This window comes from Eubalaena glacialis, chromosome 18 (genome assembly GCF_028564815.1).
Source record: "Eubalaena glacialis isolate mEubGla1 chromosome 18, mEubGla1.1.hap2.+ XY, whole genome shotgun sequence".
NCBI lineage: Eukaryota > Metazoa > Chordata > Mammalia > Artiodactyla > Balaenidae > Eubalaena > Eubalaena glacialis.
The window spans coordinates 68,993,108-69,015,750 of record NC_083733.1 but is presented as its reverse complement, the minus strand read 5'-3'; the positions used below and the strand labels follow the sequence as shown (position 1 = coordinate 69,015,750).

Below are 22,643 nucleotides of genomic sequence, written 5' to 3'. Positions count from 1 at the left end.
TAAGACCCCAAAACCATAAAACTCTTTAGAAGAAAACATAGACAGTAACCTCTTTGACATCAGTCTTAGCAATATTTTTTTGGATGTGTCTCCTCAGGCAATGGCAACAGAAGCAAAAATAAATAAGTGGATCACATTAAACTAAATAGCTTTTGCACAGCAAAGGAAACCAACAACAAAATGAAAAGGCAGCCTACTGAATGGGGAAGATATTTGCAAATGATATATCCAATAAGGGGTTGATAATCCAAAATATATACAGAACTCATACAACTCTACATTAAAAAAAAATTTTTTTTTTTAACGGCTAAGAAGCAGAATAGACATTTTTCTGAAGAAGACATACAGATGGGCAACAGGCACATGAAAAGGTGCTCAACTTCATTAATCATGATAGAAATGCAAATCAAAACCACAATGAGATACCACCTCACGCATGTCAGAATGGCTTATCAAAAAGAAACAACAGGACTTCCTAGTGGTGCAGTGGTTAAGAATCTGCCTGCCAATGCAGGGGACACGGGTTCAAGCCCTGGTCTGGGAAGATCCCACATGCCGCGGAGCAAGTAAGCCCATGTGCCACAACTACTGAGCCTGTGCTCTAGAGCCTGTGAGCCACAACTACTGAAGCCCATGTGCCTAGAGACTGCGCTCCGCAGCAAGAGAAGCCACTGCAATGAGAAGCCCACACGGCAACAAAGAGTAGCCCCCGCTCACCACAACTAGAGAAAGCCCACATGCAGCAATAAAGACCCAACACAGCCAAAAATAAATAAATAAAATAAATTTTTAAAAAAGGAAACAAGTGTTGACCAGAATGTGGAGAAAAGGGAACCCTCAAACACTGTTGGTGGGGATGTAAATTGGCCCAGCCCCTGTGGAAAACAGTATGGAGGTTCCTCAAAAAACTAAAAATAGAACTATCAATGGTTGAACAATTACACTTCAGGGTATTTGAAGAAAACAAAAACACTAATTTGAAAAGACATATGTACCCCTATGTTCATTGCAGCATTGTTTACAATAGCCAAGGTATGGACGGAACCTAAGTTTATCAATAGATGAATGGATAAAGATGTGGTATGTATGTGTGTGTGTGTATATATGTATAACACACACAATGGAATATCACTCAGCCATAAAAAATAAGAAATCGTGCCATTTGTGACAACATGGATGGACCTGGAGGGTGTTATGTTAAGTGAAATAAGTCAGAGAAAGAAATACTGTATGATTTTACCTCTATGTTGGATCTAAAAAACAAAACAAATGAACAAACAAAACAGAAACAGACTCATAGATACAGAGAACAAACTCGTGGTTACCAGAGGGGAGGGGGCTGAGGGAGTGGACAAAATAGGTGAAGCAGTTTACAAGGTAGAAACTTCCAGATATAAAGTGAATGTCATGAGGATGTAATTTGCACATAGGAAATATAGCCAATAATATTGTAACCAGTGCTCAAACATAGTAACTGGTCTTATTGAGGTGATCATTTCATAATGCACAAAAATAATGAATCAGTGTTATACACCTGAACCTAATATAAATATAAAAAAATAATGAATGAATGCAACAAAAAAGAAACCTCTCAGAAATTTTCTTCTGTTGTTTTCTTCTATTCAGTTCAAAATACTTTTTCCAGTGTTTTTTTTGTTTTGTTCTGTTTTTGTTTTTGTTTTTGTTTTTTAAATTGGTGTATGTGTGAGGAGAGAGAGATGGAGAGGAGAGGGAGATCAAACTAATACAGAAGGGATCTTCTTTTATCTTATAAAATGCTTCTATAAAAGTGCGATTGCAAATGTCATGCCTCTTTGTGCCTTATAAAATACTTCCCCGCACATTGTGAACTCCTCTATGCACTTTTATTCAATGTTACATTGGTGTTTCTCTCTAGTGAAATAAAGCAAGAAAATAAATATATAACGTTTGTGAAGGAATAAATAAAGACTTTATCACTAACCACCTTAATTATTTCCTCAAATTTCATCTACACCTGACTCCTACTATGGAGACCAAATTTACTATTGCAATGCTTCCCTACACCCTATATTTTTCTTCACCTCTGTTTGGTTCTTCTTTTCTCTTTCCCTAAGACCTATTATTACCGTCTAAGATACTACATAATTTAACAACTTAGCACATTGCTTGTTGTGTGTTTCCCTTAACCAGAATGCAATTTCCATGAGGAAGCATTTTTTTACTTATTATGTTCTGTGCAATCATATATATCTAGGAATGTGCCTGACAAGGTACACAATGAATATATGTTGAAGCACTGAACAAACATGAAAACCAGAAGTTCCTGTTCATTTGTAACATTGTTTGCTATTTTTTCCAACACTGCTCATTCCTGTCTCACCCAATCAGTTTCAATACCTTCAAGGGTTCTCAGGAATGGAAAGAAGTCATATTTTGGATTCAAACGCTGAATTGACTAAGAAAGATGGATAGGATGTGCTCAGTTTTTTTCTTTCTTCTCTCAACTATTAGATTTCAGTGTCTTCTGCTCCTTTTCCATTAGGATTTTTGTTTATTTCCAAAGTAATTTCTTCCCTATCTGTTCTGCTCTCCTGTTAGATATCTTTATTAATCACTTTTAATAGCTTTCAGTGGTTGCATAACTCACAAATGTTTTCCAGAAATGATCTCAAATCCCTTTGCAGACACTATTACTGCAATTACAGATGAAGTGATTAATCACCTTCCAGCAAAAAGATGAGATCATGGCATTTCAAAACCTTTACCCAGGGTTCAGAATCCCCCCTTTCCACACCTGCAGCCACTGTTCTCACAGCAACCAACAATTGGGTTAGTAGCTTTTTTTTTTTTTTCCTCCAGATAGGTTTCACATTCTCTTAAGGAATGTATTTCAGGAAATCTATGAAGATTATTTTCTTAAAATAATTAGGCGGGACTTCCCTTGGTGGCACAGTGGTCGAGAATCCGCCTGTCAATGCAGGGGACATGGGTTTAATCCCTGGTCTGGGAAGATCCCACGTGCCGTGGAGCAACTAAGCCCGTGTGCCACAACTACTGAGCCTGCACTCTAGAGCCCTCGAGCCACAACTACTGAGCCCGCGTGCCTAGAGCCCGTGCTCTGCAACAAGAGAAGCCACCACAATGAGTAGATCCAACATAACATGGAGCAAATAAGCCCATGTGCCACGACTATTGAGCCTGTGCTCTAGAGCCTATGAGCCACAACTACTGAAGCCCGCATGCCTAGAGCCCGTGCTTGGCAACAAGAGAAGCCACCGCAATGAGAATCCTGTGCACTGCAACAAAGAGTAGCCCCTGCTCGCCACAACTAGAGAAAGCCTGTGCGCAACAACAAAGACCTGACGCAGCCAAAAATAAATAAATAAGCATTTTTAAAAATAATAAGGCTTTCTGAGGTTGAAATATAAAAAAATTTAGAGAGACAGATAGCAGACAAACAGACAAAAACAGGAAAGGAAAGACATTTGTTAGGGGAACCAGAGGCTATCACCACACTTGTCCACCTGCTTCAGGGCTGCTGGAGATTTTCCTTTCTCCTCCTGTTACCAGCCCTCTATGAAAACATCTCTCACTTACCCCTAGTAAGCACACTGAACCTCACAGGTTTCACTCTAAAGACTTCTTGCTACAAGCATGTGATGAGCAGTAAGACAGGGAAGATGGGTTCCCAGATGCTGAGTTTGAGAATGATAGCTGCTGCTATGCGTAAGTGCTTTTGGTGGTGTTCCTATATGTTTTGCAAAGGGGGGGAGGGGCATGTATTGTTAGCCAAAGTCTAGTATGTTTCTAAATTTCTCTCAGTTGTAAAAAGTTAACATTCATTCTCATTCAGAGAAAATAAAGTCTCGTTTATTTTGCATTTATAGAAACAAATTTTATGTGAAGAAAAACATGTTACCAAACCAGGTTCGTTTGCCCAATGTGCAGCAAGCCAAATACTGAGATGTGGAGGTTTGCAGCAGAGAAAGGGCTTATTTTTATTTGTACAAGGCAGCCAAGTGAGGAGACTGGAGAAAAAATACCAAATACACCTTTCAGGAGATGGGGAACTTGGGCCATTTATGGGTGAAGAGTGTAGTGTGGTCAGTGGTATAGGGAAGGTGATTGGAGGCAGGAAAATGTGAAATAATCATCGTTCTGTGCAGGCACAATGGAGCTACATGCTTTCAGGGACACGTGCAAATTCAGGAGGAGTTGGTATGAAACGTTTGGGGGAATTTGGGGCCGTAAAGTTGAAGGTCACGTATCAGACAACCAAGTCTATTCTGTGCATACTCGGATTGGCCACATTGGTTTCATCTATTTTCAGCCACTTTTGTTGTGTTACAAGCCAAGGTGTTTTTAACTAGCTGCTCCGTTATCTCCTGTTCTGTCAGACAAGTTCAAGAATTTCTGTTAGTCACCAATTTCTGTTAACCCTATGGGGCACGGTATCAGGATGGGTTTTTTAACCCTATAGGGCACAGTTTCAATCCCCCATCTTTTTTTTTTTTTTTTGAATTGTATTTATTTTTTTATACAGCAGGTTCTTATTAGTCATCAATTTTATACACATCAGTGTATACATGTCAATCCCAATCGCCCAATTCATCACACCACCCCCACCCCCCTCTTTTGATCATTCCTCAGTCTTAAGTGAAGAGGGGCAATGACCACTCTGGCTACTTCCTGCAGAAGAGAGGCCTGGGCCTAATATGGGTTTGAGGAATGAAACTGTTTCTTATTTGATTGCAAATACTCATGATTCCCTAGATGAGGCCAAGGCTTTGGTTCTGGGCCTTTATGTTCATATGGGTTGGGGTTTTGGGTTTAAACATATGAGACAAACAGCAAGTATAGAGTTTTGACAAGAAGGAATATAAATCCTAGCAAGCATAAAACAACACCACCTAGTTAAGTAATCCCTCTAATATAGACCTTATTCCTGATGGGATCCATGAGCACATATTTCCTAAGAGATTGGATCCAGGAAAATAGTCCTGGAAACCAGTTTGGACCCAGTACTTCTGGGATATTTGCTGTAGCCAGTAGTCTGTTGCCTGATTTTGTCTATATGAGTTTCCACTTCAGCTGAGGCATTAATGTATACATGACAAGAGGTATTAGCAATAACACAAACTTCACCCAGTTCAGCTAGTATATAATCTAGAGCTATACGATTATCTAGGACTACTTTGGCTAACGAGTCAACTTTTTCCCATAGTACATCTGAAGTTTTTTTTTTTTTTTAATCATAATCATAGTGAAGTTCAGGATGGCCAAAAAACTGATGACAGGCACAACCAAGGGGTCAGCATGATTACGTACAGAAAAAGGTTTTAGATGACATAGCCAACATCTAGAAAGATTGCCTGTTTTTCCCAATGTTTGAGAAATCCTAATTATTCTTCCAAACCTGGAAGGATAAAATCACAGAGGAAACATAGCAAAAGAAAAGGACACTCATTTTGGTGATCTAGTGAGCTAATTATTCGTTGCTTGGCCTTGGAGCATTACCTTCTGAAGAATTTTACTTTGCCAAAGTCACCACTGTAGCCATCCCACTAGGAGCATAGATATCCCCACAAAGATTAGAGTTCCTCAGTCATAAATGTCAGGCATGCAGTTAGGTTAACAGTACTATAAAGCCAGCAGACAATCCTATTGACTGAACAAGAGCTTTCGTACCATTCACCTTAATTTCTTTTTTTTTTAATATTTTATTTATTTATTTTATTTATTTGGCTGTGTCGGGTCTTAGTTGCAGCACGTGGGATCTTTCATTGTGGTGTGTGGGCTCAGCAGTTGCAGCACACGGGCTCTCTAGTTATGGCAAACGGGCTCTAGAGTGCGCGGGCTTAGTTGGCCCACGGCATGTGGGATCTTAGTTCCCCGACCAGGGATCGAACCCACGTCCCTTGCATTGGAAGGCAGATTCTTAACCACTGGACCACCAGGGAAGTCCCTCACCTTAATTTCTTTCTCGTAACTTCCTTCTGAAAGCAACTTAAGATCTGTTGGGGTTCACTGCCCATTCAGAGAAGTCAGTATCGGGGATCTGGAACCAGCCAGGATTTGGATGATATTGGTCATGGTTTTCTTCAACAGCATGGTTTCTGTTCCCTGTGTCGTTCCTTATAAGGTCTGGCCCAGCAAATATGGACTGGTCTTCTGGATGCTTAGTTTTCCAGTATTTCAGTAGGACCCAGTCTCCAGGACAGAAGAGTTGCAGGGGAACATTTGTGGGAAATATTAACCTGCTGGAGGCAAACTTATATATAGCAGTTAGAGTGGTGCCCATTAATTGTACAGACCTGAGAGTGTCTAGTTTCTTAATTCGAGTTCCTTCCAGATTTCCTAAACCATTTCTGGAACATAGAAAGGGTCTCCCATACAATATTTAAGGCCCTTTCAGCCTTGCCAAAAAAAGATTTCACTTTTTGCAGTACAGGGAAGAGGAGATGTAGGGCTGACTGAAGGGCATTACCCGACTCCTCTGCTGAGGATGGAACCCCTGTACAGCAGCTGTAAGTCTGGCTGAGAATGGAACCCCTGGACAACAGCTGTAAATCTGAAAACCAAGACAGCACAGAAATTCTTGCTGTGGCCATGTACACCAGAATATGGAGATACCTGAGGGTAGTTAATTTCAAAGTCTGAAGTGACATATTTATGGTTAGGATAGAATATGCCCCATAAAATGTTACAGGGAAGACAGAGACCGACTAAACAGAAATGATGGGGAATATTTAAATAAATTATTACAGGGCCCAGTGTTTGTAATTACACGTGTGCCAACGATAGAATGAAGGTCAAGGACCATATTCGTTACGGTATTTTTTTTTGTTTCTCAAACTTTCAACGTGTCAAACTGAGCTACCACATATATTAGGCTTCCATTTTATTTTTTATGTTTTACTGAAGGTATTTCAAGGGTCTCAATAGGCCTTGTGATTTTCTGTTGGATTTTGCATAACTTGGTGGTTTTCAGGAACACATACAATGCATTGCTGTAGAACTGACTCTGTGAGGTTTTCTCCAGGATACATATATAGAGAGAGAGGGAGAGAGGGAGAGAGAGATAATGTACAATATTATATGTTTCAGGTGTACAACATAGTGATTCACAATTTTTAAAGGTTATACTCCATTTATAGTTATTATAAAATGTTGGCTATATTCTCTCTTGTACAATATATCCTTGTAGCTTATTTATTTTATACATAGTAGCTTGTACCTCTTAATCCCCTATCCTTATTTTGCCCCTCCCTCTTCCCTCCGGTAACCACTAGTTTGTTCTCCTTATCTGTGAGACTGCTTTTTGTCTTATTCACTAGTTTATTTTTTAGATTCTATATATGAGTGATATCATACAGTATTTGTCTTTCTCTGTCTGACTTATTTCACTTAGCATAGTGCCCTCCATGTCCATCCGTGTTGCTGCAAATGGTAAATTTTCATTCTTTTTTATGGCTGGTAGTATTCCATTGTGTGTGTGTGTTTGTACACACACACACACACACACACCCCCCCCACATCTTTACCCATTCATCTCTTGATGGACACTTAGGTGGCTTCCATATCTTGGTAATTGTAAATAATGCTGTTATGAATATTGGGGTGCATGTATCTTTCTGAATTAGTGTTTTTGGTTTTTTTCAGATATATACCCAGGAGTGGAATTGCTGGATCATATGGTAGTTCTATGTTTAGTTTTTTTAAGAAACCACCATACTATTTCCCACAGTGGCTGCAACAATTTACATTCTCACCAACAGTGTCAAGAGTTCCCTTACCAGGATGTATTCTTTTTTTTTTTTTTTTTTTTTTTAAGAGATATGCTCCCTGTACATTCACAGTAATTATTTTGGAATCTAGTCTTTGTTTTCAGATTCCTGGGGGATATTTTTCTTTTCTTTTTTTTTTTTTTTAATTTTTATTTATTTATTTATTTATGGCTGCATCGGGTCTTCGTTTCTGTACGAGGGCTTTCTCTTGTTGCGGCAAGTGGGGGCCACTCTTCATCGCGGTGCGCGGGCCTCTCACTATCGTGGCCTCTCTTGTTGCGGAGCACAGGCTCCAGACGCGCAGGCTCAGTAATTGTGGCTCACGGGCCTAGTTGCTCCGCGGCATGTGGGATCTTCCCAGACCAGGGCTCGAACCCGTGTCCCCTGCATTGGCAGGCAGATTCTCAACCACTGCGCCACCAGGGAAGCCCCAGGATGTATTCTTAAGTCAAAAACTATGGTCCAGAACAGTGTATAAAATATACAATGTTTTTTGAGTCAAGTAGAAGAGTATAAATATAGGGAAAGAGATTTAACAGATTGGAAGGACAGGAATGAAAGTGATGAAATTTTCTTGTGTTGTAGTTTTGAGTTTGTACAAATTTAAGTATTTTCCATAAAGTTTAAACAAACAATGCTCAATCAAAATGGAATTTTAAAATCCATAACATCAAAAGTAAAATGGAAGAAAAATTGAGAGAGATTGTGTGTTGCCTTGATGGTATATCCAGGATAAAGAAAGTGGCTTAACCCAGAGGGATATCAACTATACCCCAATATAAAATAAAAATTAAAAAAAAAAAAGAGGGGTAAAATCACACGCCTGAGGACAAGTATAACTAGAGGAATCTGAATAAGATCGGGTGATAGTATCAACGTCAATATCATTGTTGTGATATAATATAGTCTTACTATTGGGGAAACTGAGTAAAGTACACACAGGATCTCTGATTCCTTACCTTCCCTTTCCCTTTTCTTCCCTTTCCTTTCCTTTGTCCTCTCCTTTCTGTGCCACAACGTGTGCAGGATCTCAGTTCCCCAACCCGGGATTGAACCTGGGTCACGGCAGTGAAAGCACCAAATCCTAACCATTAGACCACCAGGGAACTCCCTCTCTGCATTCTTACCCTTGCATGTGAATCACTGATTTTCACAATAAATATTTCAATTAAAAAATCCAAGGGAGGGAATTCCCTGGTGGTCCAGTGGTTAGGGGGTGTTCTCCGAGATCTTATCGAATATTTGTATGAAGTTGTCATTTCTGTCTGGAGAGATCCTCACCAATTGTGAAGTGTTCCTTCTCTGGGATGCGGACTTTGTAAGGGAGGAGGAGTGTAGTGTATCAATGTGATTATTCAATTTAACTTTATACACCAGTGGGTTCATTCAAAATATTCATAGTAAACATTATTTTTATAATACTATTTAAGGCTGAAGTAAAAAAAATCACCAGTGTGATGAAAATAGGTTACAAAACTAGAAAATGAAGCAAAATAAGGGACAAAGGAAAGAACCAGAAATCTTGATAAGAATCACAAGATGAAGATAAATAAAAACATATGCCAGGAGAATTTCCCATGGGAATTTGGGAGTGTGCGTAAATCTGAGAGTCTAACAACCATGACATTGCTGAGGTTGTGGATCAATCCACTCTTAATGACCTCCAGTGAGTCACAGGTAGTAATGATTGATAACTTCCCCTGATCATAGAGGTTCTGCAGAGACACAGGAAGGGTCTAAATTAAATGCCCTCTTCTCATTGAGTGCAGGGTGATTCCATTCTTCTAAGAGGATGTCTGGTCCAAATTTTTATTTTCTGTTTAAGAAAATTATCTTATAAATGGGACATGTCATTGAGATGAAATCACAATAAGGCAAAGATGATAGAGATAGATATACAGATGATAGACATATAGGTGGATGATAGACATACAGATGACAGAAGAATGGATCCATTTTTATAGGTGAGGAATGGAAGCCAAGGCCCTAGGAGGGTAGAGAGTGTTGATTACTATGATAAAGAGAACATCCAAGTACTTGAGATGCAAGGAACAGCCTTCCGCCAAGGATAAAAATTTAGACACATCATTAAAGTCTCCATGACACAACATGCCCCTCATCAGCAGATACCACACAGACACTAGGCGTCTACTCAGAGTAGGAGCTCATCTTCTTCATCTTATTACTCACAACCTACTTTATCTTGAAGCCTCTACAGTGAACCCTGTTTATGGTCAGTGTGTTTAGTGAGAAGCCAGTGAAACAAGTTTCAAAACAATGCAACTGAGGAGAGAGGGGAAGTGTCAGGCACTCCTGATGCACGTTGATGAGGGGCAACATGCCTCTGGTTTCCTCAGCAAATGCCTTTCCTGTTTTTATGGCTTTGTCCTTATGTCTGTCTATATCTATATATATAACCTATTTAAGGTGGTTCTTTTTTTATTGTCCTGACCTCAGGAAGTGAAATTTATTTTAAGAATAGTTAATTTCCGGTTTCCTGACATAAATGTTTTCTAAGAATCAGATACCTGAAGAGATACTTACCAAATGTGTATTTGCTCCCGTAACAAGGACTGCCATGGCAGCATCTGAGTGTGCAATGGGGACACGTAAGCCTGAGATAAAGGTTTAGAACCCCACGATGTCATCCGCTCCTTGGAAGTGATTACCACGTCACCTGTAAGTACACTGACAGTGTCTGCATACGGAGAGGAGACAAACTCTGAAAAACATTTGAGACTGTGTAACTACTCAGAGCTATTAAAAGTACTTAGGGCTTCCCTGGTGGTGCAGTGGTTAAGAATCCGCCTGCCAATGCAGGGGACATGGGTTCGAGCCCTGGTCTGGGAAGATCCCACATGCCGTGGAGCAACTAAGCCCATGCGCCACAACTACTGAAGCCCACGCACCTAGAGCCCTTGCTCCACAACAAGAGAAGCCATTCCCAAAGAGAAGCCCGCACACCGCAACGAAGAGTAGCCCCCACTGCCTGCAACTAGAGAAAACCCGCCCACAGCAATGAAGACCCAACGCAGCCAAAAAGAAATAAACAAACTAAAAAAATAATAATAATAAAAGTGCTTAATGAGATAGATATCCATGAGGAGTGGCAGAAATTGATGGTGGAAAACTGGTTTTTGAAATAATCAAAATCCCACTGGAATGTGAGGAAAAAACCCCCAAAACTTGACATCTAATAAGTGAGAGAAGGAAACCACTAAAATGCCTATTGGGGATTTTTTAGTAGATTTAAAGGCTTTTCACAAAACATAATTTCTTCCTATAACTCAGAGCATTCATGGTAGTAAAACTGAAGGAAAAGGCAGGGTGAGGAGAGTTAGAAAGTATACCCACAGTTGTGCAAATGAATGTTAAATGTGCATTATCATTTTGTTCCATATTTTAAGATGTCAGTAGGTACCACATGGGGGACTTGCCCGGCGTTCTAGTGGTTAAGACTCTGCGCTTCCATTTCACGGGGCAAGGATTTGATCCCTGGTCCGGGAACTAAGACCCCACATGCTGCGCAGTGAGGCCAAAAAAAAAAAGTACCATATGTGTTTCAGACATGTTTCTAGGAATACAGAATGTATCAGTGCACAACATGTAAATACATATTTTCCTACTGGAACTTACTCTGTATTTGATAGAAAAATAAAATAAGCCATTCTTCTATGATATTAAGTTGCATAGTGTAATAGGTGATGGGTCCTAAGGAAGTAAGAAGGTCAGCGAATGGGTGATGAAAAAATTACGAGTTTACGATGGGTTGAGGCACTAAAATGAGTGTCCACATTTGGATTCATAGTGAAGATGAAAACTGAGGACATATTTTAGGTGGTTTCTTTCTTCCTTTCCAATTGCTACATATTCATTATTTTGCCGGGTTTTTTTTTTTCATATTGAATGAAATTGGAACTCCAGGATGATACTGAATAAGAGAACAATGAGCAGCTGTCCTCCTTTTATTCTAATGGCAATAGTTTAATAATGGTTCAAAGGTATAGTATTTCTAATAGCTCTTTGTAGATGTTGTAGGATTAAGAAGGCTTGCTTCTATCCGTAGTTTGATATCTCTCTTAGTGTACTAGCACTGAACATTTCACAAAGAAAAAAATTTTTCTTAATTCCCATTCACAATATTATCAGATGTAGAAAATACATATGCAAGACCTATAAAAAGAAATCTAAAAACATTTCCATCCAAAATTAAATAAGATCTACATAAAAGAAGATGTGTCATGTTTATGGATTGGGACACTCAGTATTTCTTTCTAAACTGAAGATTAGGAGAATTCCCTGGAGGTCCAGTGGTTAGGACTCGGCGCTTTCACTGCCCTGGCCCAGGTTCAGTTGCTGATCAGGGAACTAAGATCCCATAAGCTGTGTGGAACAGCCAAAAAATAAAAATAAAAATAAAAATAAATTGAAGACTAAATGCAATCCCAGTGAAACTCCTAGTAGGATTTTTTGTGCTGTATAAGCTGAAAAGTGGATTCTAAACTTCATATGGAAAGGCAAAGAACCAAGAAAGGCTATAATGACTGAAAAAAAAGAAAGTCAAAGGAGTATACAACCTTGATTTCAAGACATACTATAAAAACAAATTAGTTAATACATGAAAATACTGGCATAAATAAAGTAGATAAATGCAACAGAATAGAAATTCCAGAAATAAACATATACATAAATGACTGACCTTCGATGAAGATACTAAACAATTCAGGGGAAAAGGTATAATCTTTTAAATCAGTATCACTGCAGCAATTGGGTATCTATATTTTAAAAAATAACTTCCACAATTAATTGAAAATGATTCATTTACATCAATAAAAACCCTAAACCATAAAAGTTACAGGAGGAAACAAGGGAAAAAGTATAAGAATAAATGGACAAATTAGACTACACTAAAATTAAGAACTTTTTCTCTGAAAAGTGATTGAAAAGACAAGACCAATTCTGGAAGAATGTATTGCTAAGTATTTCCATTAGAGGACCTTAATCAATAATTCATGAAGAAATGTCAAAACTCAGTAATTAGAACAACAAATCAAATGAACAGAAATTTCAATAACAATATATGGCTGGAAATTAACACATGGAAGACCACTCAGCATCATGTCATTAGGGAAATGCAAATTAAAATCACTTGATACCACTATACACCTATGATGTCACAAAAATTAGAAAGCCTGCACATACCAAGTGTTGGTAAGAATGGAAAGAATGGGAACTTGGGTTCTGGTGTTTCTGGCGAGACTGTAAAAGGATACTACCACTTTAAAAAGTTTGACCCCACATAAATTAAACATTCACCTACTCTACAACACAGGAATTGTGGTGCTAGATATTAACTCAAGTGAAGGAACACATAAGTCCAGAAGGCATTTCTCCAGTGTGAACTTTCCTCTTTTTTATGAGCTTGGAGCTACATACAAAGAACTACACTCATAAGGCCTTTCTCCAGTGTGGATTCTCTGGTGGACAATAAGACTTGTTCTGTAACTGTAAGGCTTCCCACATTCATTGCACTGAAAAGGCTTTACTCCAGTGTGGATTCTCTGGTGGACAACAAGACTTGTTTTGTTACTGTAGGGCTTCCCACATTCACTGCACTGAAAAGGCTTTGCTCTAGTGTGGACATTTCGGTGGCTAACAAGTGTATTCTTTAGCTTGAAGGCTTTCCCACATTCATTACACTCATAGGGTCTTTCTCCAGTGTGGATTCTCTGGTGCTCAGCAAGTCTGATTTTCCTCTTGAAAGCTTTCCCACATTCACTGCACTCATAACGCCTTTGTGCAGTGTGAACATTCTGGTGTTTATTGAGGGCAAAGCTGCTTATAAAGAAGTTCCCACATTTCTTACACCCATAAACTTTTTCTCCATTGTGAATTCTCTGGTGTACAATAAGACTTTTTTTGTTGACATAGGCTTTCCCACACTCACTGCACATATGAGGCCTTTCTCCAGTGTGGGTTCTCTGGTGGATAATAAGACTGGTTTTATAACTGAAGGACTTCCCACATTCGGTGCACTTAAAAGGCTTTTCTCCAGTATGGATCCTCTGGTGCACAAGAAGTTTATTTCTGTAAAGGAAGAGCTTCCCACATTCACTGCATTTATGAGGTTTCTCTCCAGTGTGGACCTTTTGGTGCTGGACAAGTGAATCCTTGCGGGCATAGGCTTTCCCACATTCATTACACTCATAGGGTCTTTCTCCAGTGTGGACTCTTTGGTGCTGAACAAGTTTACATTTGTAGATGAAGACTTTCCCACATTTACTGCAATCAAAAGGCTTTTCTCCTGTGTGAACTCTCCGATGATGAGAAAGACCCCCCCTGAGTCTGAAGAACTTCCCGCAGTCGCTGCACCCATAAGGTTTTTCTCCAGTGTGAACTCTCAGGTGCTCCGTGAATTTATACTTCTTACTGAAGGCTTTGCCACATTCGCTGCACTCGTAATGCCCTTGCCCAGGGTGAGAGACCTCCCTGCTCTGACTGCTTCTACGTGGATGCTGTCCATCGTGGGAGGGCTGGTGCTGGGGAAAGCCCAAGCTGCCTAGGAAAGCCTTCTCAACCTCTCCACATGTGAACATATTGTTGGGTAAAAAGACTTTGCAGCTCGTCACAAGCAAGGCCCCGTTCTCTTCCCTTCTGAGGTGTTTCTCTCCACTGGGCTGCTTCTGGTGCTGTTGTAGGTGAGAAGTGAACATTTTCCCACAGGCCCCAGAAGAGGACGGTTTCAGCCCAGGATGCACTCCTTGGTGCTCAGCCAGGTACAAAACGTCTTTCTCTCCCAGGGCACCTGTATCTGAAGTAAGAGTCTTCAGGATAGATAGGTCTGGATTTGGATTCCTGTCTTGCGTCACTTGTTCTACAGAAACACATTGTTCAGAAGCAGCCTCCTCGGTACCTACTGCACGCCAACACCCTGAAAGCACAAAAATGCTGATAAACTGTATGGAGACGTTGGTGAGACAGGAGCCCACTACAAATCTGTGCATGACACATGTAGGAATAAGCCCATGGGTTTGTTATTAAAACAAGGGAGGAAGGGTCAAGTGGTAGAAGGGGATACTGTGCAATACTAGGCCTCTGATGGTCACAGAACAGGAAATGTCTCAAACCAGCAAGAACACAGGATACCAGGATGTGGTGCCATGCCGGGAGGAGAGGCTAGAACAACCCACTCCTCGGCCAATGGCTTTCAGCAGGACTTTCTGGTGGTGACAAGTGTCAGCTCTGTAGAATGTGTGTCTCAATCCAGGAAAATGCAATTACACCTGACTATCAGTGTTCAAAGACAATGTAAGTAAACATGTACCTCTCATGATACATTAAGGATATGCATATACAATATACAAAATACATAAAATTGGAGAACAGTGCAGAGAGGGGGAAAGGAGAGGTGTGAAGGACACTAAGGTGGAAAACAAGAGTCAGAAATCACAGTAGAAATGAAAAGTGGGCAAAATGTCAAAATGGGGAGAAGTGGAAGAAAGAAATGAAGTATGAGCATGATGAGTCTTGACTGAAAGAGGAGAGAGCAAAGGACATTTCCCTGTAGTATTAGAATTCATCAATGATATCATGCCTTCCTACAGCTCCTACTCACCAGGCTCAGGACGCAATTAACCCTCCTCCTATGACGAGAGAGGGCCCCACCTCGTCAGGCACCCAGGGTTGCCTCCACCCCTCAGCTCAGGCTGGGTGACTATGAACCCTACCAGATCAAAGTCCTCAGAGGAAAATAGGGCCATTAGGAGAAAGACACTGGCCCAGAGTGAACCAACCAATGACAGACTTCAGGAAAAAAGTGTATCACTAGAAGAACCTTAAGGAGTCTTGCAAACATAATCTAGGGTTGACCACAAATGTTGACCATGTAAGTGTCTGTAATTCCTGACACAGGCAGTGCAAAAAAAAGGGTTAGAACGTGTGACACGGATCTTGCACACATCTGAACAGTCAACACAACAAGCGGTGGCAAAGCTAAGTGGCATCAACAAGCGGTGGCATCAGCTGGGCAGGCTTCAAGCCTCTGAGACGAAAGTCTTCTGTGAAAGGCTTCAGGGCCTATGGTACAGGGCTGAACACACACAGGGTGGGGGAACGCAGCTCAAGTGCCAGGAAATCAGGGGAGTAAGCACTGTCCAAGGTCCAGGCTGGGAAGGATGGAGTGAGCCATGCAAAAAGAAGGGCAGAGTCCCGTACGGGGCGATGGTGTGGGAACATGGGTCCTTACCCAGGGAGGCTATAAGTGACAGGTTCTCCAGCATCACGTCACAGTAGAGGAGTCTCTGAGCATCGTTAAGGAGACCCCACTCCTCCTGGGAGAAGGACACAGCCACATCCTCAAAGATCACATGGCCCTGCCATGAGGGGGACAAGTGAGTTCACAGCAGCCTCTGCAACCAAGACCCCCAGGTTATGGTCATCTACCCCAGTGACCCAGCTCAGAGGACACACCAGGTCCTGATGCTACAGGAACCTGCTAGCGTTACATCATTCAGTTAAAACAGAGAGGGAGACAAGCAGTCTCACAACACGCTCTGGGGCTGCCACACAGACCCCCATCCACTCTCCTCAGAGTCGACTATGCTGAGATCACACAGATCACACCACATACAATGACACTTGTGCTCAGCCCCCTGGAGTAAAGCCTGGGGACAAGGGCCCTGAGTCCATGCTCACACTCCCTCCTTCTTCATTGCCCAGCCCTGCAGGGTCACAACTCCCTCACGTGCCCGACCGTGACCCCCACCCCACCCCACGCCACCACCTCGGCCCCAGGCCTTCGGCACCTCACCGTGTTCCCCACGTGCCACCCAGCACGCGGTGCTTCCCCAGGCCTCTGCAGGACCCGCTGCTACAGGCAGTCCCAGCACTGCTTTCCGTCCCCCGACCTGGCCCTGATCCCTGTTCCCACGTCAGCACCCAGACCTTGTGCAGGGTCAGATGCCCGGAGCCCTCGTCCTCCACAGTGGCCCATGTGTTGACCCTGCACCACTCACCCCTTCCTCTCTCTGCTCCTCTCATTCCAAGCCCAGCCCCCCACCCCCCAGCCCAGCCCAAGACCCTGTCCCAGCTGCGCTCATCTGCCCTCAGCTGGTCTGTAGTCCAGTCTCACTCTCTTCAGGCTCCAACCGCAGTCATCACAAGACTCTGAGCCTGTGGAGGGGAAACAATGCCCCAGGCCTTACCTCCCTGTAATCTGACCTCCATTCCTGCTTTGCCTCTCAATCCATACCTTATCCACCCCTTCGAATCCCGTGCCAGGACCAGGACCTCCCCCGAGGCCACTCCCATCCCCCACACACTCATGGTCACTGCACTGCCTCATCCATCTTAGTGATGACAGCCACCCCTGTCCCCGTGCCCAGGGAGGTGAGCCAGTCCACGGAGAACATCCTCCCCACCCTACAACTTTCATGGCACCCACACATGACCTGAGGGCCTGGAATCTGACCTGGCCCACATGCCATCCACCTGCTCAGGGGTATCTTCAATCCTGAACCCCACCTTCCCTGAACTCCAGGTGTGTGTTTCCAGTGGCCCACTTGACACCTCTCGCAAGACACCCCGGCAATATCTCAGACTCAGCATGGGGACACGGAACTCTGGACAGTCCTTCTGTCCATTACTCCTACTTCTGACTTCCCGTCTCAGACATGGCATCCCCACCGTCACCTAGAGGCAAACATCCTGGGGTCATGTCAGACTACTCTCTCTCATCCTGTACAGCAGAAAATCAGCTCTACCACAAACGAGATTGAGAGACACCTCCTCTACTGCTACAGAGCCATTGCCAGGATCCAGCCACAATCGACATTCACCAGGACTGTGCCTTCCACTGGGCCCCCGGCTCCACCCTCACCCCCGTCTTCCTCCTCTTGGCAGGCAGAGCAGCCTCTTCAGACCCAGTGTCAGATTACTTCCCTCCTCTGCGGCCAACATGGCATGGACCCGCCCCCTCAGGAGAGGCCCAGCTCCTCAGGCTGCCATCCCAGGAATGACTCATGCCCTCAGTCTTGATCAGCCCATGTCATGGGTCCTGCAGTTCCCTGAACACTCCCCTCTCAGTCTCATCTCCAGGCTGTGCCCAAGGACACGTCACCACTTGACCTTCTCCACTGGACACATGGGAACACCTCTGTACAACTTCTGGCTTTGATTAATGGTCCTGTGCCTGAGATGTTGCCAGGGCCCAGACCTAAGGACCCAGAATCGCAGGAAAACACTGTCTTCTATATCTGTGTGTCAGGACCAGGGGTAGGGATGATGTCTGGGTAGGTACTGGGGCTTCTTCCACTTACCTGTCCAGGGACCATAAATGCTGCTGCTACCATGGGAACCTGTGAAAAGAGGGAGTATCTGAGGTAAAGGTGATTATGGTGAGGATGTAAAGGCTGAGCTGTTTCTTCCCTTCCTTTTCCTGGACATGAGTCATCTGAGGCTGACCTCTGACCTCAGATCCTCAGTCTTCAGAGCTATAGCTTGACAACTCGAAAGGCTTAGACAAAGACTCAACGTCCTTGGGACTTCCCTGGCAGTCCAGTGGTTAAGACTCCAAGCTTCCACTGCAGGGTGCCCGGGTGCCATCCCTGGCTGGGGAACTAAGATCCCACATGCCGCGGGGCATGGCAAAAAAAAAAAGACTCACCCTCTTTGAGTCTCAGTGTCTTCACGTAAACGGCAACACTTAGGATGTCTATCTCATAATGTGTACATACCAAATGCATTATTACCTCTCCCATGCTAAGATTCAGCTATTACAGAACACAGGATTAAGATTTCTATAAATGTTTTTTAAAATTAGGTTTTTCTTACATGTCTTTCAAGTCTTTCTAAGACAAAGTATCTTTTCTCAACCACCAATTATCTAATTTTATGACACTGTGGTGCCCTACAATTCATTCCTATTATTACACTACCTGAACTTAGTGATAGAATCCACAGGTTTAAGGCATCAGGCCCATAAACTGCCCTCTTTTGAGAAGCCAGTTCCGATCCCTGGTCCCCAGGCTACCAGGACTTCTGTCCCACTTGGCTACAAATTCAGGGTTTCCCATGAACCCCTTCTCGGTTTTGATAATTTGCTGAAATGACCCGTGAAGTTAGGAAAACACTTTTCTTACTTTTTCTGGTTTACTGTAATGTATACAACTTAGGAACAGTCAAATGGAAGTGACGTCTAGGTCAGGGTGGGGGGGATGGAGGGCAGCAGGGGGTTTCCAGGCCCTTTCAGTACATGCCACCCTCCCAGCACTTCCACCATTTCAATGTGTTCACCAATCTGAAGGAACCTTGAGTTTCATTGTTCAGCAGTTTTTATACCTAGTCTCCAGCTCCCCCCTGATCCTTGGGTGGTCCCATGTGGGGATGAAAGTTTAACCTTCTATTCACCTTATTTTCCTGGCGACCAGTCCAATCCTGAGGTTATCTAGGGGACCCACGCTAAGTCAAACTCCTGTGTGATTAAAGATGCTAGTTGTGAATAACAAAAAACAATCCTAAATCCAGGAAATTCCAAGGGGTTCAGAGCTCTAGGTGAAGAGCCCAAAACAAAACCTAAACATATGTATATTATTATAGCACAGATATATATTCTCATTTTAAGCAATTATTACTTGTTTACACAAGATTAACTTGTTAAATCTATACATTTTTAACCTTGTAGTTTCCTGGGAGAGCTGAGGCACATGTGCCCTTGACTGGGCCTGAGCTGCTCCACCACCCTGGCTGACCTTTTTCTGGCTCCACAAGGAATAGACAGTCGGCTGAGTGTTCAGAGCAGTGAAGCTACACGTCACACCTCCTTCTCCATCTCCATCCCAGGCAAGGCTCCTTACTCCTTATGCCCTTGCTTCCCCAGAAAGCCCTGGAACCACAGGACCCTGCCATCTTCAGGCAGCCTCAGAAAGTCGCACCCACTCTGCCCTGCCCTCCAGCCCCAGGTCTCTCTACTTTCATCTGAGGTCCCCTTGCACAGAAAAGTGACAAGACTTTCCCTCCTAAATTTGAGATCCTGGCTTGGCTGGAGTCCAGGACTTAGGCTGTCACCACATGGACATCAGTCCGCCAGTGTCCTCCTCCCCCAATTCCAGATTACAGATTCCAGCAGCTCCTATTGTTACCTCAACTTTGGGATCTCAGAAACAGCATGTCCCGAATCCAGCTTTTAATCTCTCCCTAAAACTGACTTCTCACATCAGTCTGGTCTCAAGTCTTCCCAGATGCTCTGCCAAAAGAAAACCTTTATTGTACTTTAGTCTGTCCTTTAGCTCGGAGCCACATTCACAGCACCAGGAAATCCTACCAATTATCTTTAAGGTTTACTGGGAATCTTATTACTTAAATTCCTTTGTAAAAAAAATTAATAAACAGAAACCTCAATTAAAGTTGGCACACCAGAAGGGGAGCCCTCACTGACCTGAGACAATAACAGTATCCAAAAGGAAGAAGAAAGACTCTCTTCTTTCCTGGAAAGGACTTGGCCAATGAAAAGCCATGGACTCTTTGGTGACTATAGCCCTTGTAACTTCCTTCTTTAATCTCTATAAAAGTCTTAGCTCACCTTGGTTGCACACCCCAATTGCAATTCCCTGATGATTCTGGAAAAAAAACAAAAAAAAAACAAACAAAAAAACCCATCTTTGCGAGTGAAATAGCGTGCAGGCTGTTTGTTTCAGGTCAGCCACTTCCATAGGCACCACTCTGGTCCAGAAGCCACCTTACTCTTTGGAGTGGAATGCACTAGGCTCTCCCAGGTCTCTCTGCCTCCACCCTCAGCTCCCCCTCCCCAGTCTGTTCTCCCCTGAGCAGCCTTTGAAATACTTTAAAACTCAGAGGGTCGTCCGATTTATTCACAACCCTCCATGGTTCCCAGAATGCTGACTGTTGGCTCAGTTGACGCAGACTGTTGACTCCTCCTTAAATGCCCTGTCCCTGCAGAAAGAACCTCCTGCCCTGGGGGAGGAGGTCACTGGCAGACTGATGTCCATGTGGTGACAGCCTAAGTCCTGGACTCCCGAATGCTCCCGGCTCTTGAGCACCTCCAAGGCTTTGCACGGGCCAAGCCCACAGCCTTTAACACGCTCCACACTGCGTCACACAGCCTGTCAGAAATGGGACCACCACACACGCACACCTAAAGTTCTGGAAGCAGGAGACTGAACCCCAGTGCCCTGAGCAGGAGACCCTCCCTGGGGGCTTGAGGATTTGGGTCAGGGGGGGCGGATCAGTCACCTGGGCCGGGTCCTGCACCGCGTTGGTTGACATAGGACCCTGTGGGCGCGGTGGTGCCAGGAGACGCGCGGGATAATGGCGGAGACCTAGGCCGAAAATCCCGGAAGCGGGTTCCGCAACCCACTCACTCCTGGGCAGTGTGGACGGCGCCCCCTCGGGCTCCTTCCAGTTTCTCTAAGCTCCGCTCCACCGAGTGACCTAGAGCCTTGGGTCCTGCAGACGGCAGCAAAAGCCGCCAAACAACGGCCATCAGAAAGACGCCGGAAGTCCCGCCCCTGGTTATTTCACAATCCGGAAGAACCCTAATTTGGTGCCTTCATTGGAGAGGACAACAAGGCCGGTCCGCACAGTCTTCTGGGTAATGTAGTTCCCCTCGCTGCCGGTTTGTGATGTGAAAAGCCCCAGGGCATTAATGCACCTTGTCCTTGAGGGAAGTACAAATTAAAAACACATCAAAGTAGACCCAGCAAAGCCTTTATGTATAACCTTTACAAAATTCTGATTTAACTCTCATTTCTCAACATAAAAGTTGATACAGGATTAGCAAAAAAGCATTCCAGTTGTGAAAAGGCTGAAAGTAGCCACAGTCCTACTTGTTGCTGTTGTTGTTTTTATAAAAATCTTGGAAGAATTTTCAAGTAAGAAAAATCAAGTCAATAAGATTTTGGAATAAAAAATTAAAAAGGGAATTATATGCAACTAAATATCCCTGTGTTCTTCATCATTGGCTAAGAGAATAAGTATATAAAATTAGATAATGAAGTCTGTCGTTGATACTGTGGACCTAAGTAAACCTCAGCGGCACTAATCAAGCATGACACATTTGCTTGGGATCAAAGATTTGCAATTGTGGACACACATTCAAGTGACAACCAAAAGGTGTCCAGCTGGGGAATAAAAGTCAGGAGATTTTAAAAGCAAAGAGGGGTTTGCGTTACAAAGAATTTTAATTGAAGTTGGCTGCAGAAGCTAGTCTTTGCTGAACAGGGTTGAGTGCTAAGCCTATCACTAGAGGGAGGTATAAGCCCTTTACTGTGGCAAGTTGCAGGCGTTTTTGCAGTGTCCTTGGAATATTTGCAGGTTGGCCCAGATCAAAAGTTCATGGTTTCTAAAAAGAAAAGAAATTGAGTTATTTGTAGTGAGGTGGATGGACCTAGAGTCTGTCATACAGGGTGAAGTAAGTCAGAAAGAGAAAAACAAATACTGTATGCTAACACATATATATGGAATCTAAGGGGGGAAAAAATGGTTCTGAAGAACCTAGGGGCAGGACAGGAATAAAGACGCAGACGTAGAGAATGGACTTGAGGACACGGGGAGGTGGTAGGGTAAACTGGGACGAAGTGAGAGAGTGACATGGACATATATACACTACCAAAGGTAAAATAGATAGCTAGTGGGAAGCAGCCGCATAGCACAGGGACATCAGCTTGGTGCTTTGTGACCACCTAGAGGGGTGGGATAGGGAGGGTGGGAGGGAGACGCAAGAGGGAGGGGATATGGGGATATATGTATATGTATAGCTGATTCACTTTGTTATACAGCAGCAACTAACACAACAATGTAAAGCAATTATACTTCAATAAAGATGTTAGGAAAAAAAAAAAAGTTCATGGTTTCACATGA

At 43.1% G+C, this 22,643-nt stretch overlaps 1 protein-coding gene across 3 annotated transcripts; it reads right to left on the bottom strand.

Annotated features, from left to right (window-relative positions):
- Nucleotides 1-12,835: 12,835 nt before the first annotated feature.
- LOC133078536 (zinc finger protein OZF-like) lies at nucleotides 12,836-21,268 on the bottom strand. Of its 3 annotated transcripts, XM_061173629.1 has the most exons (5): nucleotides 20,203-20,270; nucleotides 19,907-20,010; nucleotides 18,086-18,124; nucleotides 16,015-16,141; nucleotides 12,836-14,700 (listed from the first exon to the last, which is right to left on the bottom strand). In XM_061173629.1, the coding sequence occupies exons 3-5, from the start codon at nucleotides 18,116-18,118 to the stop codon at nucleotides 13,184-13,186; spliced, it is 1,677 nt and encodes a 558-aa protein (XP_061029612.1). In that variant the 5' UTR covers nucleotides 18,119-18,124; nucleotides 19,907-20,010; nucleotides 20,203-20,270; the 3' UTR covers nucleotides 12,836-13,183. The 3 variants fall into 3 exon arrangements, with proteins under 3 accessions (XP_061029612.1, XP_061029611.1, XP_061029613.1); XM_061173628.1 differs by lacking the exons at nucleotides 19,907-20,010; nucleotides 20,203-20,270 and adding an exon at nucleotides 21,018-21,268; XM_061173630.1 differs by lacking the exons at nucleotides 18,086-18,124; nucleotides 19,907-20,010; nucleotides 20,203-20,270 and adding an exon at nucleotides 17,239-17,297.
- Between the last annotated feature and the right edge of the window lie 1,375 nt (nucleotides 21,269-22,643).